This window comes from Chaetodon auriga, chromosome 7 (genome assembly GCF_051107435.1).
Source record: "Chaetodon auriga isolate fChaAug3 chromosome 7, fChaAug3.hap1, whole genome shotgun sequence".
Lineage (NCBI taxonomy): Eukaryota > Metazoa > Chordata > Actinopteri > Chaetodontiformes > Chaetodontidae > Chaetodon > Chaetodon auriga.
Window position 1 is genome coordinate 9,428,076 of NC_135080.1, and position 20,590 is coordinate 9,448,665.

At 40.0% G+C, this 20,590-nt stretch overlaps 3 protein-coding genes across 3 annotated transcripts; all 3 read right to left on the minus strand.

Annotated features, from left to right (window-relative positions):
• Positions 1 to 463: 463 nt before the first annotated feature.
• On the minus strand, positions 464 to 3,655 carry LOC143323505 (extracellular calcium-sensing receptor-like). The gene is made up of 6 exons (XM_076735376.1): positions 3,552 to 3,655; positions 3,117 to 3,402; positions 2,124 to 2,948; positions 1,799 to 2,029; positions 1,510 to 1,633; positions 464 to 1,377 (listed from the first exon to the last, which is right to left on the minus strand). The coding sequence occupies exons 2-6, from the start codon at positions 3,366 to 3,368 to the stop codon at positions 464 to 466; spliced, it is 2,346 nt and encodes a 781-aa protein (XP_076591491.1). The 5' UTR covers positions 3,369 to 3,402; positions 3,552 to 3,655.
• Positions 3,656 to 4,658: 1,003 nt separating this feature from the next.
• On the minus strand, positions 4,659 to 8,155 carry LOC143323403 (extracellular calcium-sensing receptor-like). Its single transcript, XM_076735233.1, has 6 exons — positions 7,935 to 8,155; positions 7,557 to 7,845; positions 6,473 to 7,279; positions 6,171 to 6,398; positions 5,742 to 5,865; positions 4,659 to 5,569 (listed from the first exon to the last, which is right to left on the minus strand). The coding sequence occupies exons 1-6, from the start codon at positions 8,153 to 8,155 to the stop codon at positions 4,659 to 4,661; spliced, it is 2,580 nt and encodes an 859-aa protein (XP_076591348.1).
• Positions 8,156 to 9,666: 1,511 nt separating this feature from the next.
• LOC143323493 (extracellular calcium-sensing receptor-like) lies at positions 9,667 to 20,449 on the minus strand. Its single transcript, XM_076735362.1, has 7 exons — positions 20,395 to 20,449; positions 12,489 to 12,639; positions 12,119 to 12,407; positions 11,285 to 12,040; positions 10,976 to 11,203; positions 10,720 to 10,843; positions 9,667 to 10,565 (listed from the first exon to the last, which is right to left on the minus strand). The coding sequence occupies exons 1-7, from the start codon at positions 20,447 to 20,449 to the stop codon at positions 9,667 to 9,669; spliced, it is 2,502 nt and encodes an 833-aa protein (XP_076591477.1).
• Between the last annotated feature and the right edge of the window lie 141 nt (positions 20,450 to 20,590).

A 20,590-nucleotide genomic window follows, 5' to 3' on the forward strand; every position in this document is an offset into this window, starting at 1 on the left:
CAAACAAAATGACTGGTGTGCATGAGCCATGATTGATACATTCTGACATGATTAAGTGTGTCATATGTAATGTGCAACAATTCATTTTTTTCATTGTTATATATTTACTGATGTGTGTATGTATGTATGATTTTGTACTTTAATGTGAAACCACTGTGAATATTTTGTCACGGCTGTGGAAAAGGAATATAAATATACACACAAAAAGAGTGCACATTTCAAGTAATGAGTTCATTTTATTTTAAATTGTCCAAAAATTTAACATGGGGGTTCATTGTTGACCTTGGGAACAGGCAGACAGTGATATAATTAAGTTAAAAAAAATATTTTATTCTGCTGTCACAGTCTGATCTGAAAATGCATATTTCCTCCGGAATGACTAGATTTAAAGTTGGCCTACCAATGAATAAACTAATTACAGACAGAAATAAAGGATAAAATAAATCTACTGCTCCGATTTAACTCAAAGGGCTCTTGCCGTCACTTTACCCATCAAATGTTTCTTTGTATTGTTCTCAGGCTTTAGTAAAATTATGTAGCACTTAGGCAAAAAAATACAAAACAGCAGTCCATAACTCGATGCCAGAATGGCAAATATCTCCACAGCAACTGTGAATTTCCCAGGAGAGCTGGCATATGCTGGAATAAAGGTGATCCAGACGGCACAGAATATCAGCATGCTGAAGGTGATGAATTTAGCTTCATTGAAATTATCAGGCAGCTTTCGAGCCAAAAAGGCAAGTACAAAACAGAGGACAGCTAAGAGTCCTATGTATCCCAACACAGCCCAGAACCCCACAGGTGATCCAAGGGCACACTCAAGGATTATCCTCTCTTTGTAGAGTTTCATATTTTTGAAGGGAAAGGGAGGGTTGATGGTCAGCCAAAGTATGCAAATTACAACCTGTATGAGAGTGAAGGCCAAAACACTGAGTCTCTGCTGAGCAGGCCCAAACCATTTCATCACATTACTACCTGGAAGTGTGGCCCTGAAGGCCATTAACACCACTATTGTTTTCCCCAGAACACAAGAGATGCAGAGGACAAAGGTGATGCCAAACGCTGTGTGTCGCAGCATGCAGGACCACTCAGAGGGCCGGCCGATGAAGGTCAGAGAACACAGGAAACACAGAGTCAAGGAGAAGAGCAGCAGGAAGCTCAGCTCAGAGTTGTTGGCCCTGACAATAGGAGTCTGCCTGAAGTGAAAAAATATCAGGGCTATAGTCATTGCCAGGCAGGCACCAAAGACAGAAAAGGTGACCAGCAGTATACCCATCAATTCCCTGAAGGTGAGGAACTCAATCGCTTTCAAGTCACAGTTATTCCTCTCTTTGTTTGACTTGTACGCTGGTGGGCATTTGTCACATTTCACTGCATCTGAAAGCATAGATATGTTTAGGCTGTACAGCACACACATCTTTAGATAGACCAGTAATGTGCTGACCGTGATTTTGCCCAACAGAAACATGATCAGTGCTAAAGTAAAGGCTAAGAATCCTGCTGTCTCACTTGTACTGTTGCTGAACTCCCCGTCAGCACAGGGGATGCAATCAAAGCAGCAGATAGGCTTGCCCTTGACAAAAGCCCGGCGGGTCCCCGGCAAACAGCTCTCACTGCAAACAGACCTTGGCACCTGCAGTGACAGTATTACAAAAAATTATTCATAACAAATTCTTGTCATAACCATGTTCATATGGTAATGAACTCAGCAATTTTTTGTTTACTTTTGGAAATATTTACTTAAGGATCAAGAGTGTCAAAGTGTCAGACTTTAAAAAAGCTTTCTCCATTTTCTTACCTCTTTATTCTCGCCTGCCCAGACGGCTCTCACACCTTCTTTCATCTCAAACTGCTGACCCTCAGGCCTGGAGGCATCATAGTAACCAATGGTCTCAAAGAGTATGTAACCTGTTTCATCCATCTGCCAGTTCACCAGTGCGTAACGTGCCGCAGGGTCACCCAGCTCATCAAAGAACACATTTTCACCAATCTTGGTGGTGAAATTGACCTCTGTTAGGTAATGTAACACCTGCAGGGAAACACTGACGTTGTTATTAAACTACATAATCATTAACATATGCAGTATTCTTAATTTTGGCACAGCATTTTAAATCTATGTTTACCTGCCATGGTTGTATATTTTCCCTATCAGCACACGTGCTGTTCTCAAAAGGTCCCTGTCCATCTTTGCAATTAAATAGCATGTGCAATGCATGAGCGACGGCGTATGTGGCCTTGTAAACATTATTCAGCAGACTGGCATCTGAAACATCTGTGAAGCGTGTGTTTGTGTCCCTCAGAGACTCCTTCCCAGTGCAGGCTGCAACTGAACCCTGAGCTTGAGTCTCCGCTTGGGGAGTCAGGGTGCAGGTGAACACCATCTCCCACAGCTCCACCAGCCCCTCGTCTCCCGGTATGGTGGAGGGCCTGCTGTTTGCCAGGAACTCCTGAAGTCCAGGAATGTGAGCATTTAGTGCTGCAAAGCCCACTGCCCCCTGGACCACAGCGTAGTTTACTCGAGAGGCAATATAGCGATATGTGATCCAGCCTTCACTGCCCACCCACTGCAGGCCTGTCACATTCTGAGCATGAAGCTCCTTGATAAGTATGTCAAGGTCTGTGCCATCAGCAAATGCCACTATTACCTTCGAGGTGGATTTCTTTATAATGTCCACCACCTCTAAGAACCACTTCCGGGGATCGGTTCTGTAAATAGCCACTGAGTACTCAACACACACACCTTCCCTTTCTGCTGCTTCCAGGAAAGTTGCCATTCCACCATTCCCATAGTCACTATTAGTTCTGATAGCTCCTACCCATGTCCAGCCAAAGTGTTTCACAAGCTTTGCTAGGGCTTGGCTCTGGTAAATGTCACTCGGTATGGTTCTAAAGAAAGAGGGATAGTCTCTTCTGTTGCTAAGACATGCACAAGTGGCTGAATGACTAATCTGAAACATAAGTAAAACAGAGAAATAATACATTTTCAGACATCTTCGATACATATAATGTGTGATTCATACATATTATAAAACATTTTCAGAAACTTCTAATTCATCAACATAAATATACTTGACAGTTGATGTGTGCAGAGACCATGCACGCCCCCCAGCACTCACCACAGGTATATGGAAGGGTCCCATGGTGCGTGCAATACCTATTGTCGAGGTGGATGTGGTTTCCCCTATGACTGCATGCACATTTGAGAGTTTGTTACAGCTGTCTTCTCCGCTCTCATACCTATTCATCAGGTTTAGAGATGCCCTGATGGACAGAGGGATACTGGGACAGGAGTCAAAGATCCTGTAACCCAGTGTCACTCCTGGCAGCAGCTCTGAGCTGTTGTTGATCTCCTGAATGGCAAACATCATAGTGTACGCATACTGAAGCTCTCCTGGGTCCAGTCTGTAGAAAGCAAAGGGACCAAATTGTGCAATTTGTGAAAAGTGAAAAATGTGGATCTACAAGGATTTCCACATAAAACATGAAAAATGAAAAAGACATATTGTCACTGTAATAACATGTACAATTTCATTTTGTCTTTCCTCTCTTACCCTTCACACTGGATTGTTCCTGGGTTGACCTGGAGAGCTGGATCAACAGTGACTGGATTCTGATGGAAGGAGAAAATGCCTCCAATATTGATGTCTCCCTCCTTAGAAAACTGAGACTGTTCTTTTGTCCCATATGTTTGACACATGGGCTTCCCTCCTCTGATAGCCAGAAGGCAAAGAAGTAGAACATCTGCTATAAGCAGCATGGCTGTTCACCTCAATATTTACCATCCGAGGCCCAAAGATAAAAGCTCAACTCTGAGCATTTTATAGGGTTTTCTTTTAAGTATCACAAAGCCGTAGGGGCTTGGGTGCACCATATGTGAATACTGTATTTCTCTCCACCAGTTACAGCTATTGTGGTGTGACTGACAGATGGATGGGCCTATTAGAAGGCCCACTACATTTGTATGTCATCCTTGTTTTTAGCATAACTAATTCTGTTTTCACTTGAGCATGTCTTTGGTGATATCTGAGCTATTGTGTATTGTATGTTATATTCAAGCTTAAAATGTTAATTTCAACCAAAATGAGAAGGAAAACTAACATTTTGGACACTTGGCAAATGTGTGAAGGACAGAATTTTGTCTTCAAAATAGGCAAAAGTGCTCTATTGCTCCAAGGAAGCTAAAAACTAAAGTTATTACATTCTTCTTCCTAATTCTGTGGAAAATGTGAGATTACACCATATCTCAAACAAAGAGATGCTACTTTATAAGTCAAACGCAATATTTATTTATTTTTTTTACTTTTTTACTCTTTCTTTTTCTTGTTTTTTTACTTTAAAAAAAAAATCAATAAAAATGTTTAAATTGAAAATTCAATTAAGAAATCTGTTTCAGCTCTGAAGTCGTTTATTTCATTAATAGTCCAGAAAACTGCTAAAAAAAAAAAAAAGAAAAAAAAAAAAGAGTAATTTAATGCAATGTTTACATTTAGCAAATAACTTCATTTGAACAAGCAAGTGATCTGTATATTCCTTAATGTCCAAATGAGGAAGGAAAAACCTTTCTCATGGTCTGCAAGGTCATATTGAATTCATAGCCTTTAATAAATGAAAGAAAAATGAAATAGCAATATTTCAGTGTTAATTTTCTGCATTCTCATTTATGTTAAGTTTGATTGGGTTCTCGCTATCATGTGTTTTTTAGTGTTTTTTTCTGGTTTTAACAGTAAAATATAACATTTTGGAGCAAATATACAGAAAAGCAACCCAAAGCTAGAGGCCAAAATAGCAAAGATCTCTACAGCTACAGTGAATTTCCCAGGAGAGCTGACATACGCTGGGATAAAAGTGATCCATACTGCGCAGAATATCAGCATGCTGAAAGTGATGAATTTGGCTTCATTGAAATTATCAGGCAGCTTTCGAACCAGAAAAGCAAGGATATAGCATAGCACAGCCAGGAGTCCTATGTAGCCCAAGACAGCCCAGAACCCTATAGGTGAACCTAAATCACACTCTAGAATAATCCTTTCAGTGGCATGAGCAGTATTTTTGTAGGGGAACGGAGGAGCAAGATTTAACCACACCACGCAAAGTAAGACCTGTAGTAAAGTACAGCTGAGAACACTTGTTCTCTGAAGCGGAGCAGAACACTGAGGGACTGTGTTTGCTGGCCTTTTAGCCTTGAAGGCGATCACCACTGCAATGTTTTTAGCCAAGATACAAGACATGCACAAGGCAAAGGTGATGCCAAAAGCTGTGTGTCGCAGCATGCAGGACCACTCAGTGGGCTGGCCTATGAAGGTCAGAGAGCACAGGAAACACAGAGTCAAGGAGAAGAGCAGCAGGAAGCTCAGCTCAGAGTTACTGGCTTTGATAAGAGGTGTGTGACGAAACTGAAAGAAGACCCATGACACCACCATTGTTAAACTTGCTCCAAACAACGAGAAAGCAGTGAGGAGAGCCCCCATGGTTTCTCCATAAGACAGGAACTCGATCACCTTTGGAACACACTGGCTGTGATCTTCATTTGACCAGTACTCCAGTGGACACTGAGAACACTCTGCAGAATCTGAATGGAAAACGTGAAACACTAATATGTTGAAAATTCATTCTGTAAGCTGCAGGTTATGAGAGCAGAGCAATGAGCACTGGCTGTATTTAGAGACTTTTAAATGAGATACCAGAAAGCATTCATTTTGTATGAATGCTAATAAATTAGAGTTAGGCTGGCTTCCACTCACCACTGGAGTTGCTGATCTCTCCAGCAGCACAGGCGATGCAGGAGAAACAGCAGATGGGTTTGCCCTTAATCACAGCCTGCCGGAAACCTGGCAGGCAACTCTCACTGCAGACAGACTGAGGCCTCTGTAACAACAAGTCATCAGTTACTCATTAGTGACTGATAAAATCTAATACAAATGCTTAATTTAATTGGTTTAATCAGCATTAGGATAATATATATAAACTCTAGTTTAAGTTCTTTATATCTAGATCTTACACATCAGCCTACATCAGAAGTAAAACTTCTTTATTCTAACTTTATTCAGTGTACTTGCGTGCGCACACACACACACACACACACACACACACACACACACATGCACACACACACACACACAGACACACACAGACACACACAATCTATATAACATACATAACACATTTGTTACCTCTGAGGATTCGGCAGCCCACGTTATGTTTATTCCGTTCATGGCAAACTGTTTTCCACTTGGTAGTGAAGCATCGTAGCTCCCTACAGCCACAAACACAGTATCTCCTGCTTGGTTTCTCTGCCAGTTCACCAGCTCATAAGCTGCTGCAGGGTCTCCATTACCATCAAAATAGACTCTTTCTCCTGACTGAAGGGTGAAATTCACATCTTGGAGGTGTTTTACAGCCTAGCAATAGAGAGCAGCGTTGAATAACTTAAGGTATCCAAATGAGCTACATAATCACGAAGGTGACCTCTTACCTGTTTGGACTCAAAATCATCTTTCCAGATACACGTGCGATTCACCACTTCACCACTCTGTCCACATTTCAACATGTTATGCATGGCATGAGCCACAGCATACACAGCCTTATACACATTGTTAGATATCCTTAGCTCTGACGCATCTGTGAAAGGGTTGTTGATGTCCTGTAGTCTCTCAGAGCCTGAGCACTGGGTCTGGCCATGCACACTGGATTGGAAACTACAATCAAATGTGGCTTCCCAGAACTCTCTCAGCAGATTATTCTGTGGGTCCTGACTTGGGTTAACCTGCAAAAGAAACTCTCTCAGGCCTGCGATCTTTGTCTTTTTGATGGTGAAGCCCAGAGAACCTGTCAGGATTCCTGAGTAGCTCTTAGTAGCCAGGTGACCTGCTGTAATCCAGGACTCACTGCCCACCCACTGCAGCCCAGTCAGGTTCTGTTTCAGAGCTTCCTCAAGCAGAATGTCCATCTCACTCTGGGCGAGGAAGGCCACCAAAACCCTTGCAGTGGCGCTTTGGATCACTCTAACCACCCTGGCAATGTGCTCGCTTGGGTCAGTCCTGGAGATGGCCTCTGAGTACTCAATGCAGACCCCCTCCTGACTTGCAGCTGTGATAAATGTTGCCAGGCCATTGTTACCATAATCATTGTCACTTCTAACTGCACCAACCCATGTCCAGCCAAACTGTTTCACCAGTTTTGCCAAGGCTCTGCTCTGATAGTAGTCACTGGGGATGGTTCTGAAGAAGGAGGGATACTCCTTTCTGTTACTCAGACAGGCACAAGTGGCAAAGTGGCTGATCTGGCAGAAAAGAAGTTGAATGAAAGACGTATAGCAGTGGTTAGAGACTAATATGTCAGTATTAAGTGACAAAATGGATACAAAATGTTATTTATCCCAACCTCAGCATTGGCCTCAAATTAACCACAATACTAGCAGATCGGTTTTTGTTTGCAGTTATTGTAAAGTAAGTTGATCATTAGGTCTGGAGTATCCTAATAAAGTGTTACCAGGCCTTTTTGGAGAATAAGTAAGTCATTAAATGGGTAAATAAGGGTAAAAGAAAATATAAATTTACCACTGGTATTTGGAAAATCCCTAAAATTTGTAGCATCACAATGGTTGAGGAGGACTCAGAGGCTCCAATGATGGCGTGAACAGATAACTGGCTAGAGCAGGTTTTTCCCAAACTCCTTTCTTGTCCATTCATTAGACCCATCACTGCACGCATTGAAGGCAGTGTTGAACCGCAGCTGTCAAATACCTTATAACCAATTGAGATGTTAGGCAACAGAGAGCTGTTATTGTTGATCTCCTCAATGGCAAAAATCATTGTTTGGGCAAAACGAAATTCTCTGAAATTTATCCTGAAAAGAGTAAGAACAGTTTTCAGACTTTATGAGACATTTTGTGTGTTTAGAAACCAGCAAACTAGAAAGGAGATAACAAACAGTACCTGGAGCATTTGAGACGTTCTGGAGTATCTGTGAAGGAGAGTGGAGTCTTTGAGATTTGGCTATGGATGGAAAAAGCTCCTCCAATAGTGATATCTCCTTCTTTCGATAACAGAGGGGACTCTGGGCTACCGAGCATTTCACAGAGCACAGTGTCTTCGTCTGCTCCAAAGGCTCCCATAAAAAGCACAAACAGTAACATTACATAGACGCAGTCACACATCTGGTACAAAGAGACGCACATAAACCTACACTTTAAGACAAGTTCTTCTATCACTGAACGAAAAAATGTATCATCTTTTATGGGCAGAGCTTTTTACTTGTGTGAAGGATGATGATGATTGACGTCCTCTTATCAAATCACTGGTTGATGATGTCACATCACTTTGCAGTTCATCAACAGGTGTGAATGAAACTGTTATGTGGAGTCATGTTTGTTTGGGCAGTACAGGTGAAAGATTTCAGAGCCAGATACGAAAAAACAGGATACAAAACATTTTGTTGGTGGTGATGTATGTATTATTATAGATAATGCTTATTTAATATGAAAAAAATATATATAATGTGTGATTATTCAGAAAATCAATACAGAAAAACACAATATAAATTATATGACTAAATGAACTGAATAAGAATAGCATCCACATTAAATGATTCTACAACTCACAATTCCACACAATGGCAATGTTCAGTGTGAATTTTCATTAAATTTAACCACATTCTTTTCCAGACCTCAACTAATTGGTTTGGTTAACCCTAACAATAATTAAACCACAATTCATTTACCGAATTCACAATCTTTCCCTATTTTATTAATGGAAAATCGTAAAATATCGAGATTTAATCTGATTTGGGTAACCTAGGGATCAGACAAATCTGTGAGCTCATGTTCCATTTGCTCTGGCAGATGTGTCTTTTACCCCTCCTGTTCAGACAGATTTCCTTTCGTCCTAGTTTGTGTCGGGCCAATCACAATTTTTCATCCAACCAATATTATTTACTTTTATTTTTCTTGTGTGTTCAGTACATTAGATTAATTCTTGTCTTGCTATGTTGGAGGGAAACCCTGGAAATAAGCTCAGTATATATTTATGTTATGCTTTCCTGTGACTTGAAGGTCATCAGTTCAATCCACAGCCATAAGCCCTCGAGCAAGGCCTTTATTTCCCAACCTGCTTCAGTGGAGTGATGCAGGGCCAACAGATTAGACTGTGGTTGTTCGGACCAGATTCAAGGTGTGACTGCAACTGGTTGTGAAAAAGACAACCTTCATCAGCAATGCTTGGGTGCACTGAAGACAGAACAGCCTGTGTGGGAGAGGTTATAATTCTGATCACTGTAAAATATGTGCAAATTATGCTTGTGTGACAACAGTGTACATGTAGAAGCTCTAATTGTGCTAATTAAAATAAAGAGAGAAGGCAGTCATGGATAGTTTTAAATCTTGTTTTTATTTATATGAAATAAAACAGATTAATACTGTACATCCTTCGTTTAATTATCAATCAAATTTATTGTGAAAGACCATTACAAGTGATTCCAATATTAAAAGATTTTTCTAATTTTTAAGTGGTTTTGTATGTTGACTACAGTCTGTGGTATTTACATATAGGTAGGTTGTTGCTTTGTAGCATTTATCTAGAGTTTGATACAGAAAAAAAGAAAGTTTTTAGGGATAAATGAATAGAATGAAAAAGTAATATTCCTTTAAACTGATGTCCAGATTTAATAGGATTACTTTTTCCCCATCAGATGTTTCTTTGTGTTCAGTTCAGGTTTAAGTACAATGATAATGCATTTTGGTACAAATATACAGATAAGTAGACCATAACTGGAGGCTAAAATAGCAAATATCTCTACAGCCACAGTGAACTTCCCAGGAGAGCTGACATATGCTGGGATAAAAGTGATCCAGACTGCACAGAATATCAGCATGCTGAAGGTGATAAATTTAGCTTCATTGAAATTATCAGGCAACTTTCGAGCTAAAAAAGCAAGTACAAAGCAGAGGACAGCTAAGAGTCCTATGTACCCCAACACAGCCCAGAACCCCACAGGTGATCCAAGACTGCACTGAAGAATAATCTTCTCTTTGTAGAGTTTCATATTTCTGAAGGGAAAAGGAGGCTTTATTGTCAGCCAAAGTATGCAAATTACAACCTGTATAAGAGTGAAAGCCAGAACACTGAGTCTCTGCTGTGCAGGCCCAAACCATTTCATCACACTGCTTCCGGGAAGTGTCGCTTTAAAGGCCATTAGCACCACTATTGTTTTCCCCAGAACACAAGAGATGCAGAGGACAAAGGTGATGCCGAACGCTGTGTGTCGCAGCATGCAGGACCACTCAGAGGGCCGGCCGATGAAGGTCAGAGAACACAGGAAACACAGAGTCAAGGAGAAGAGCAGCAGGAAGCTCAGCTCAGAGTTGTTGGCCTTCACCAAGGGAGTATCCTTATTGATCAAGAATAGAATGGCCACCATTAAAGTAAGGAGAACACCAAACAAAGTGAAAAATACAAGTATTATACCCATGACCTCAGTGAAGTAGAGGAACTCAACATTTTTCAGTATACATGCATCTCTGTTTTGATTGGACCAATACTCGTCAGGACACTTTTTGCAGTCATTAGAATCTGTAACAGAAATAGTGTCACTATTATTGTACTTTAATCGGTTACATCCTGAAAAGATAAATGAGAGCCTGCACCATAGCAAACTTTAACATGATACACAGAGTGTGGCAGGCAAACACTGTATGCACGTTGCTCTGGTCTGTTGTACATGTACCTGTGCTGTTGCTGATTTCTCCCTCTGCACATAGTACACAGTCATAGCAGCAGACTGGCTTTCTTTTCTGAAGGACTTTATGAGTTCCGGGACGACAGCTCTCACTGCACACTGACACGGGCAACTTGAATCAAAGAAAATGACAGATGTTACGTTTTTCAAACAATATTTCTAGATGAAATATCATCAAACTGCATGGCTATGACAAACACTAGCGTTACTTAATGTAGGTTTGATTGTCAGTTATGATATTTGCCTCTGTCTTTCCTCCAGGCCACATTATGGCTTCGGTCTTGAGGACAAACCTCCGTCCAGGAGGTAGGGATGCGTCATAGTAGCCAACAGGCTTAAACTGGACTGAGCCATCTGATCCGTGCTGCCAGTTCACCACCTCATACCGAGCCACAGCTGCTCCTGTGCTGTCAAACCACACCTGATCCCCGTTCTTAATGGTAAAATTCACCTGCTTCAAAGACTCCACTACCTAAATAGCATTAAGACAATATGTCAACATATTAATGTACAGGAATAAGAAATAAACAGTTAAGTAATCAGTTCTTCTTACCTGCCAGGGATTAACCTTTACAGTCTTGTCACATCCCTGACTTTTGGAGCACTTGAGGATGCTGTGCAGAGAATGAGCCACAGCAAAAATGGCTTTGTAGATGTTTGTGGAGTATCTCAGCTCTGCAACATCGTCATCATAATCTTTAAGCTCAATTAGATCCTGGTTTTGTCTGCAATTTGCTGTTTTTGTCATCTTGTCTCTGTTTGTGTTTTTGCACTCAATCTCTATCTCCCAGAAATCTTTGATTAAAAAATCATCCAGGCCACTGATATTGGCCTTTTGCACAGCAAAACCCAGTGAACCTCCCAGCACACTAAAACTGGTGGGAGTCACAAGGCTGTCAGCAGTGATCCAGGCCTCCACACCAATAAACTGCAGGCCTGTGATGTTGTGCAGACTCAACTGCTGTAGGAGGTTATTCATCTCTACATGGGCCAGGAAACCAACAATGACCCGGGCAGTGCTCTTTCTGATCACTTCTACCACTTTCAGAAGTTTTTCTGGCTCTGCCCTGTGGAATTTCTCTGTGTACTCCACACACACTCCTTCCTCCTGAGCTGCAGCAAGGAAGATGGCCATGCCGTTGTTGCCATAGTCGCTGTCGCTGTTGACTGCCCCCACCCAAGTCCAGCCAAAGTGCTTGACCAGCTGTGCGAGGGCACGACTTTGGTAGAGGTCGCTAGCAATGGTTCGGAAGAAAGACGGGTACTCCTTCCTGTTGCTCAAACACTCACAAGTAGCTGAATGACTTATCTGAAAATAAACAGAGAAACATAATAAGGAGAGTTTGCATATAATATACACAGTGATACATATAGACAGGCATCTTACCACTGGTATTTTGAATGGTCCAGTGGTGCGTGACAGAACAATGGTTGAAGACGATTCAGACTCCCCAATAATAGCATGAACAGCAGATTGACCAGAGCAGCTATTTCCTGCACTCCACTCATCACCATTCATCAGGGCCATCACGGCCCGCATTGAGGATAATGTTGAGCCACAGTTGTCATAAATACGATATCCGATGGAAACATTTGGAAGAAGATATTCACTTTTGTTTATTTCCTCAATTGCAAAGATCATGGTTTGGGCAAATCGAAACTCCCTGAGGTTGACACTGAGACAAAAAGAGCAAAATGCAAACTTGCATTCACTGTGATAAAACTCATGAGAAAGTATAAACAGTACTCGAAATTACCTGGAACACGTGAGACGTGTTGGTTTCTCTCTAAATGAAAGCAGAGGTTGTGTGATTTTGCTGTGGATGGAAAAGGCTCCACCAATCATGACATCTCCCTCTTTAGACATCAGAGGGAACTCGGGACTCCCTAGTATCTGACAGAAAGGAGCTTCCTCTTCTGCTCCTCCAAATGCCATCAGGAGCCCAATGAAAACCAGCCCTGTTATCACCGGTGACATTTTCCACTCCCAGTTGCTGACAAAGCAGAGCCACCCAGTCGGGGTCAAAGTGATCTTAAATGGGACATTTTATAATGTTAGCTCACGGCAGTGCTCATTCACCTTGTATTAACCAATCAGAGATAAGTAACATATTGATATGTGTCCCAACTGCGTCTTGCCATGAAATTATTTTTGGAAATTATTGCGTCATGTCAGATGAAGTTACCAGTTACTTATCAAATATGATGCATTGCGACAGATAAACTGGCCAACAGTAAATGTAATAATAGAATTTCTATTATATCATCCTGAAAATGGGAATTCTGCATCCTTTTACTTCTTTCCTAAGTAAATCTAAGTAAAATTGTATTTCAATGTTGAGGTACACCATATTTCTACTTTTACTTTAAAGGGATAGTTCATGTTTTTTTGGCAGTGAGGTTGCAATTATGCATAGTCAGTGTGTTACCTACAGTTACTGACAGTCAGCACATCCTCAGTTTGGGAAGCAGACAGGACTACCAGCACATTTAAACTGATATTGGTTCACCTTACACAACCTGACTTGAAGGTCCAGTGAGCATCTGGCATTGAGGTTGCAGATCACAGCCTTCTGAATACCTCTCCACTCACTGTTTCCTTCCAAGCATGGAGGAGAAATTACGGAGGCCACCATGCTCACAAGACAACATGAAAGGCCCTCTCTGGAGCAAGTGCATTCAGTCAGCAGGGGAAGGTCTTTAATGCTTTTGTTACTGAAAAAACAACAGATACACGGGATCCTTCCTTTTGTTTAAAATTATACTCGCTATTTTCTTTCCCACAGTGCAGTGACATTACAAGCAAAGTTTGATCATGTGAAGAGACAACCAGGCATTAGGGCCTGTCATGTATGAAACAGCTCAGGTCCTGCTTATTGTGCTTCAAAATGTGGAGATGAAAAAATTTCCTCATACCTTCAGCCAGAAACTCAAACTTCATATTTGGCTTCTCGTTCTGTGACTCCGTGCTGTCAGTCATGGTTCCAAAGGTGTGTTAATTATGCACATGCATCTTATTCATTAATATATTCAGCTACTCCAAATTTTACTGAAAATGGAAATGATTACATGATACAATTCAAAACTAAAGATACATTTTGAATTGTGGCTGTTTATTTGATGGCAGTTTTTGAATGCATTCATGAATTTCTTCTATGTTTTGATGCAGACTGTGAGGAATTACTGTACTGTGTATGTATGTTTAAATCAATCACAATGTAGTATTAAGTTAATATTATTTAATAAAATCAATCATCAATAATTGATCTTGAATTATTTTAGCACATTTACATTTTGCTATTATTTTGTTCATGTTACATCATTTTCAGGGAGTTCTGTGTTTGGATGAGGGAATTAAAGTTACACTTTCGACAACCCATCAAAATAAACAATTCAACACACCTGATTTATTAAGGCATTGGACCATGTGATATTTAATTTGATGTTATTGTTGTTTTTCACCTGCAGGGGTGATTAATAGTCAGCTGATATGCCTCCTAGGCCCATTTTAATTAAAAGGAAATTGTTGTTTGTGTGTTTGTGGAGATGACCATGACTTACACCTCAGGCTCTTCCCACTCACAAACAACATTTGCCTCCACGCCTCCCCTCAAAGCTTGTACTGGAAACATCCCTTCAGGGGTGTTGCATCATGTTCATGTTCTCTACTGGAGAACTTGAGGTCTTCGTTAAGACTTTGCCCTGGAGAACAAAGTCTGTCTATCTGTAACTCAAAAACATAAAGAAAATAAGAAAGAAAGACATATAATTTAAATTTCTGTGCCTTTTTTAACGTGGGAAGGTGAATCAGTCACAAGCTGTGAAATTAAAAAGTAAAAGATATACTGTCATTTCCTCTAAGCTGACGTCTAGATTTAATCAGACGCCATTTTCCCTTTCAGATGATTCTTCATGTTCAGTCCAGGTTTGAGAACAAAGACAAAGCTAAAAGATGAAGATAAAGCATTTTGGTGCAAAGGAAGTAGTCTGTAACTGGAGGCTAAATAGAAAGAAAAAAGAAAGGAAAAAAAGAGAGAGAGAGCTGATATATGCGGGGATAAAAGTGATCCGGATTGCACAGCATGCTGAAGATGATAAATTTAGCTTCACTGAAATTATCAGGTAACTTTCAAGCCAAAAAGTACAAAACATAGAACTGCAAGGAGTCCAATTTCTTTGCTTAAAAGTGTACATAATCGTCTCTTTATAGAGTTTCATATTCTTGAAAAGGGTTTATTCTCAGCCAAGATATTCAAATTACAACCTGTATGAGAGTAAAAGGCCAAAACACTGAGTCTCTGCTGAGCAGGCCCAAACCATTTCATCACACTGCTGCCTGGAACGATAACTTTAAAGGCCATTAGCACCACTATTGTTTTCCCCAGAACACTGAGAACAGCATGAATGAATGAATGAATCAATCAATCAATCAATCAATCAATCAATCAATCAATAGCATATACATATAATTCACTCAGCACTGTAGTCAATGCTTTGTTAAGGCACTAAACAGACATTTTAAATAATGCAATAGCAAATATTAAATAGTCATCAGACAGATATCTGAAATCTACTCATGTGGGCTGAGATGTCATTTCTTGATTTTCCTCCTTAAAAAAAAAATGCAGTATCTGGATATTTAATATACAACATCTGTACCAACATATAAGATTTAATCATATAAATAATAAAAGCTTTGAATAAGAGTATAGAAAATATATTTGTGTGTTTACACAATGATCATCCTCGTGAATGTTAAATTATTTGGCACACTCACATTTTTCTCATTATTTTGTCCTCCATGTCACATCATTTTCAGGGAGTTCTGTATTTGGATGAGGGAATTAAAGTTACACTTTTGACAACCGATCAAAATAAACAATTCAACACACCTGATTTAGTAAGGCATTGGGCCATGTGATATTTAATTTGGTGTTGTTGTTTTTCACCCACAGGGATGTTTAATAGTCAGCTGAAATGCCTCTTAAGCCCCCTTTAATTAAAAAAGAAATTGTTGTATGTGTGTTTGTGATGTCTTACACCTCAGGCTCTACCCACTCACAAACATAACACACTCTAATGAACTAACAGACTCCCTCCAGAGCCCACAGTGTCTCCAGCCTGCTTTCACACCTCTCCTCGAAGCTTACACTGGAAACTTTCCTTCAGGGCTGTTGCATCATGATGCCCCAAAGATCTCTATTGGAGGACTTGAGGCCTTTGTTGAGACTGCCCTGGAGTCCAAAATCTGACATAATTTGATCATCATGTGGCCTTTTGAACTCAGCAAACTTCAATAATGAATGAAGGAAAAACATAAGTTACTTTCTTTTGTTTTTGTTTTGTTTTTAAAGGGGAATCAAATCTTAATGTGACGTGCAGAATGGTAGACAGAATACTTTAATAGTCAGATGTCAAGTTAGATCAATGAACAATGAATGAACAGTCCACCAAAAATGAATAACAAATGAAAAATGTATGTCGCAAAACATTTCAAAATGATTTAATCAAATAATTTAAGCCTGCCTGATCAAACAGGTGACTATTACAAGAAGAAATTCAAACTGATCTGGGGCTTTGCATCAAATACTGACACTGTGTTGTGTGTACATACACTACACATATCCGAGTATATGCACATATTAAAGAAGTAATTTTATTTGAATACATGTATCATAGTTAAAATATATTAAATGTCCTACAGGTGGCACTAAAAAAAGCCTCAATGAACTAAATTTTACTTAATGTTGAACACCAGCATGCTGTGATTCAATGGTTGTTTGCATGCATGTTGATGTATTACGTGTAAGCATGATAACATAAGCACACTAGCATGCTAACAATAGGTCAAGGCACAGATTACCGTTAATATATCTGAGTCTATTGAAGTATTCCTGAGGCAAAATACTGGTCTGACTGGTCCGAGCATGACAAGCTTGATCTGTAATATTACAGCTGTCATAAGTTACCTCTCAATTTTTCATCCAATCAGTTCTTTTTGTTTATTTTATTTTTTTATCGTCTGCACCGAACATCGCAGATATAGCCTTCTAGCCTTGCTATAATGGAATGAAACCTTGAAAATATGTTCACTAAATATCATATATCTTGTGATGTATCTTATGTTTGCTTGTGACTTGTCGCCGGTTCGATACACAGACCACTGATGTGCTCTTGAGTAAGGCCTTTTAGTCCCATCCTGCTTACAGTAGACAGTCTCTACTGTGCAGGCCCTATTTGTGCTAATTAAAATGTGGAAACAGGTGTGCATGATTTTAAATCTTTTTGTTGTTTTGTTTTGTTTTGTTTTTTTTAATTTTATATATCAGTGGTGGCCAAACTTTTTCCCTCAGCGGGCCAAAACTGAAACTTAATGGTGGGCCAAAAGCAAACACCTATCGTACAGATGCAAAATGGGACGAGGATCCCAAGTTCCCTTAAAAAACCAGCAAGTAGGAAAATAGGAATTGTTGTGTTTCATGCACATATATTCATATTGTTTCTACAGTGGCCCAGAATGGACAAACACTGGCTCCTTTCATGTTTTTACACCACCAGAATAACACCATAGGTTCTCTTCCATGCTTGGAAAGCAAGAAGTGATGTGAAGGGTGTTTAGCTGGTTGCAATCTGCAATGTCACCACTAGATGCCACCAAATCCTATTTCACTGGTCCTTTAATAATTGACTGAGATCCTGTGCAAAGTGTCACTCTGCCTGAAGAGAACGAAAGAAGAATTAATAGTTACAGATTTTACCTAAAAAAACAGCATTAATGGCAAGCGATATTACAATTTCTATTTATTTACATATTCATTAATTGACCCTAATCTGCAGAACATTTACATTTACATTTTATTTTCTATTATTTTGTCCTACATGTCACATCATTTTGAGTGGATTCTGTAATTGGATGAGGGAATTAAAGCTACACTTTTGACAACTGATCAAAATAAACAATTCAGCACACCTGATTTAGCAAGGCATTGATTCATGTGATATTTAATTGTTGTTTTTCAGCCAAAAGGAGGTTTGATAATCAGCTGATATGCCTCCTAAGCCCTTGTTAATTAAAAAGATATTTTGTTTGTGTGTTTGTAGAGGTGTCTGTGAGTTTATGAAACACTTCTTCAGAGGGTATGTCATATGGGGGTTGTTTTAGTCGGAGCACATGTGGTGAAGTGCAGGCGCCTCAGGCCTGTCCATGGCTTACACCTCAGGCTCTACTCACTCACAAACATAACACACTCTAATGAACTAACCAACTCCCTCCAGAGTTCACACCTCTCCTCGAAGCTTACACTGGAAACTTTCCTTCAGGGCTGTTGCATCACGATCCCCTTCAGATCTCTACTGGAGGACTTGAGGCCTTTGTTAAGACTGTGCCCTGGAGCCCAAAATCTGACACTTTTATTTGACCAAGATGTGGCCTTTTGAACTCAACAAACAAGAAAGAAAGAAAGACCTTTTTTAGGTTTGACAGGAACTCAATAATGAAGAACATATCCAAAATGTTATGAAAGATTTCACAATGACAGTTTATTATGTGGGTCAGCACCGTCACCTCACATCAAGAAGATCAAATCAAAACAGAGGATAGGACCCAGCCCCCTGGCCTTGATGTTTGCATGCTCTCTGCATACTGTATCCTGCTGTCCCTTTAACAGTGTATTAGGCCGTTAATGATAATCTATGTGACATGGCCAAAATTATGTGGTTATCTAAACATCACACCCCTATATGACTGTCGAACATCTTTCTCTAAAACCATCAAAATTAATACAACATTCCAGTTCCTCCCATGGTCACTGGCGGTGGGTGATACGACCTGGCCCACAGCCAGCCCAAAATTGTTTGATGGGGTTAAGGTCAATTCTCTGTGCAGTTCTTCCATACCAAGCTCCCTCTCTCATGGACCCAGCTTCATGCAGAACAACATGTCATGTTGAAAAACAGAAGGGCCTTCACCAAACTGCTGCCTGACACAGTAATTCCAAACTAGGAGTACTATCTTGTGTGGTAATACTTGGAAAGAGCTAATTAAAAAGCAAAAAGAAAGAAACTTGTTTGGAGTAAATGTTTCTGTTTAAGAGGAATATCAACACATACAAGGATTAAGGTATGAGGCCGGATATTTAACATATGTATTATCACAACAGCCATGAATCCTCAAGTTACAACAGGCCGACTGCATAGGACACATATGGGCGTAAGTGTGTGCAAAGCTGTTAGTAAGCAAGCAGAGAAGTCAAAGTAGATAGTGAAAAGTAATGGACAAACAGTTGAAGTCCAGTTTAAGTCCGGTCTAAAGTCCTGTCCATATCTAGTGTTAGTTGACCTCAAATGTTAAAGTTGACCTTGTAAACTCGTCCCCTCAACACAATTAATGCAAGTATACCCACACAAAGACCCACATAGTCTTTGTTCTGTCAACTGAGCATAGCTATACCACGGACAATGGTGCCATCTCCTGGCAATATTGTACAATTGCTGAAAATCTGTAATAAATCTGTAATAATGAAACAGATGTTGTTGATGTGATGCTCATAATAATTATGACTAAGTAAAAAAAGAAGAAGAAGAAACTGCTCATAAAACGTATGAACAATACTCAGATGAACAACATAAGACAATAAAGAGTACACTTATCACAATGCATCATGGGAACAAAGTGTTTGCTGAGATTTCTGCAGTTGAGGTCAACATTAGAATGCTGTTAATGCAAAGTCAGCTCTGGAAACATCTGCCTTCCAGTCAACACTGTTCAGAGCTTTAGAGTTACTTTCATTCAGGGTAGTTTAGCTTAAATCATCAAGCTTATCAGGAAAGTTAGCCATTGGTCTAAATCCAGCTTTGGACTTTTTACATCCCCTGTGAAGTGCCACTTGAGCCTTGAGTTGGTCTGTGATCAAGAGAGCTTCTTCATTAAAGGTATAAATACTTCAAAATCCTGACCTTGACAATAACCCAGGAGTTAAGAGTTAGTTACAGTTAAGACTTCAAATTGATTTTAGACGTATTGTTTTCCATCATCAATGCTGAAATGAAGGTTACTTTATAGCAGAGGGCAGCTTCTGCACCTTGCATAGCCTTTCAGTTGAATTAAAAATGTTCAGAAATCTGACATTGCTTCAGGAGTCAAAGCGTGACATTACATGACCCTCAGAAATACAGAGAAGCACCATCTGTTGTGAAGTACCACTGCAAACTCTTGGAGGGACTGAATGTCTTAAAAAGCACACGAGTGCTTTGTACACCAAAGACTAGCAGAACCATACGGACTTGGCTAAGGTCATCTTTTGTTATGAGTCTTTTCACTCTGACCAAAACCTTGCCGTCTGATGATCATGAGAACACCGATAGAGGCCCACAAACCTGAGTATTACAGAGGCTTTCTGATGATTTGGGGGGGGTTGTAAAGGGTGTAACAAGGCAGATTTATTTCTCTAAAGCACATATGAACAACATATGAAGGTGCTTGTATAGGAAAAACTGTCCAGACCATGCTTCCCAACTCTCCAGACATCACAGCAGAACTATTAATGTGTGCCATACAGTCAAATTAAAGTACGTCCAAAGAATGTATGGAAGAACATCCAGACCATGTTTGGTCAGCCCAGATTTAATATACACCCCACTGAGACGTAAGGTTGTCCAGCAGACAGTTACAACTCAGTGAAAAAAGCCAAGTCGTGGTATTTCCCCCAAAATACAGCATATATTGAAACCTAATTAAATTTTGTGCTTTTATGACAATTTTGTTCCACCTTCTCCATAACATTTTGTGTCAGGTTTGTTTGGCCTACACCTACAGTAGATGAGTGAGGTACTTCAAAGCTAGATTATAAGATCACTGTCT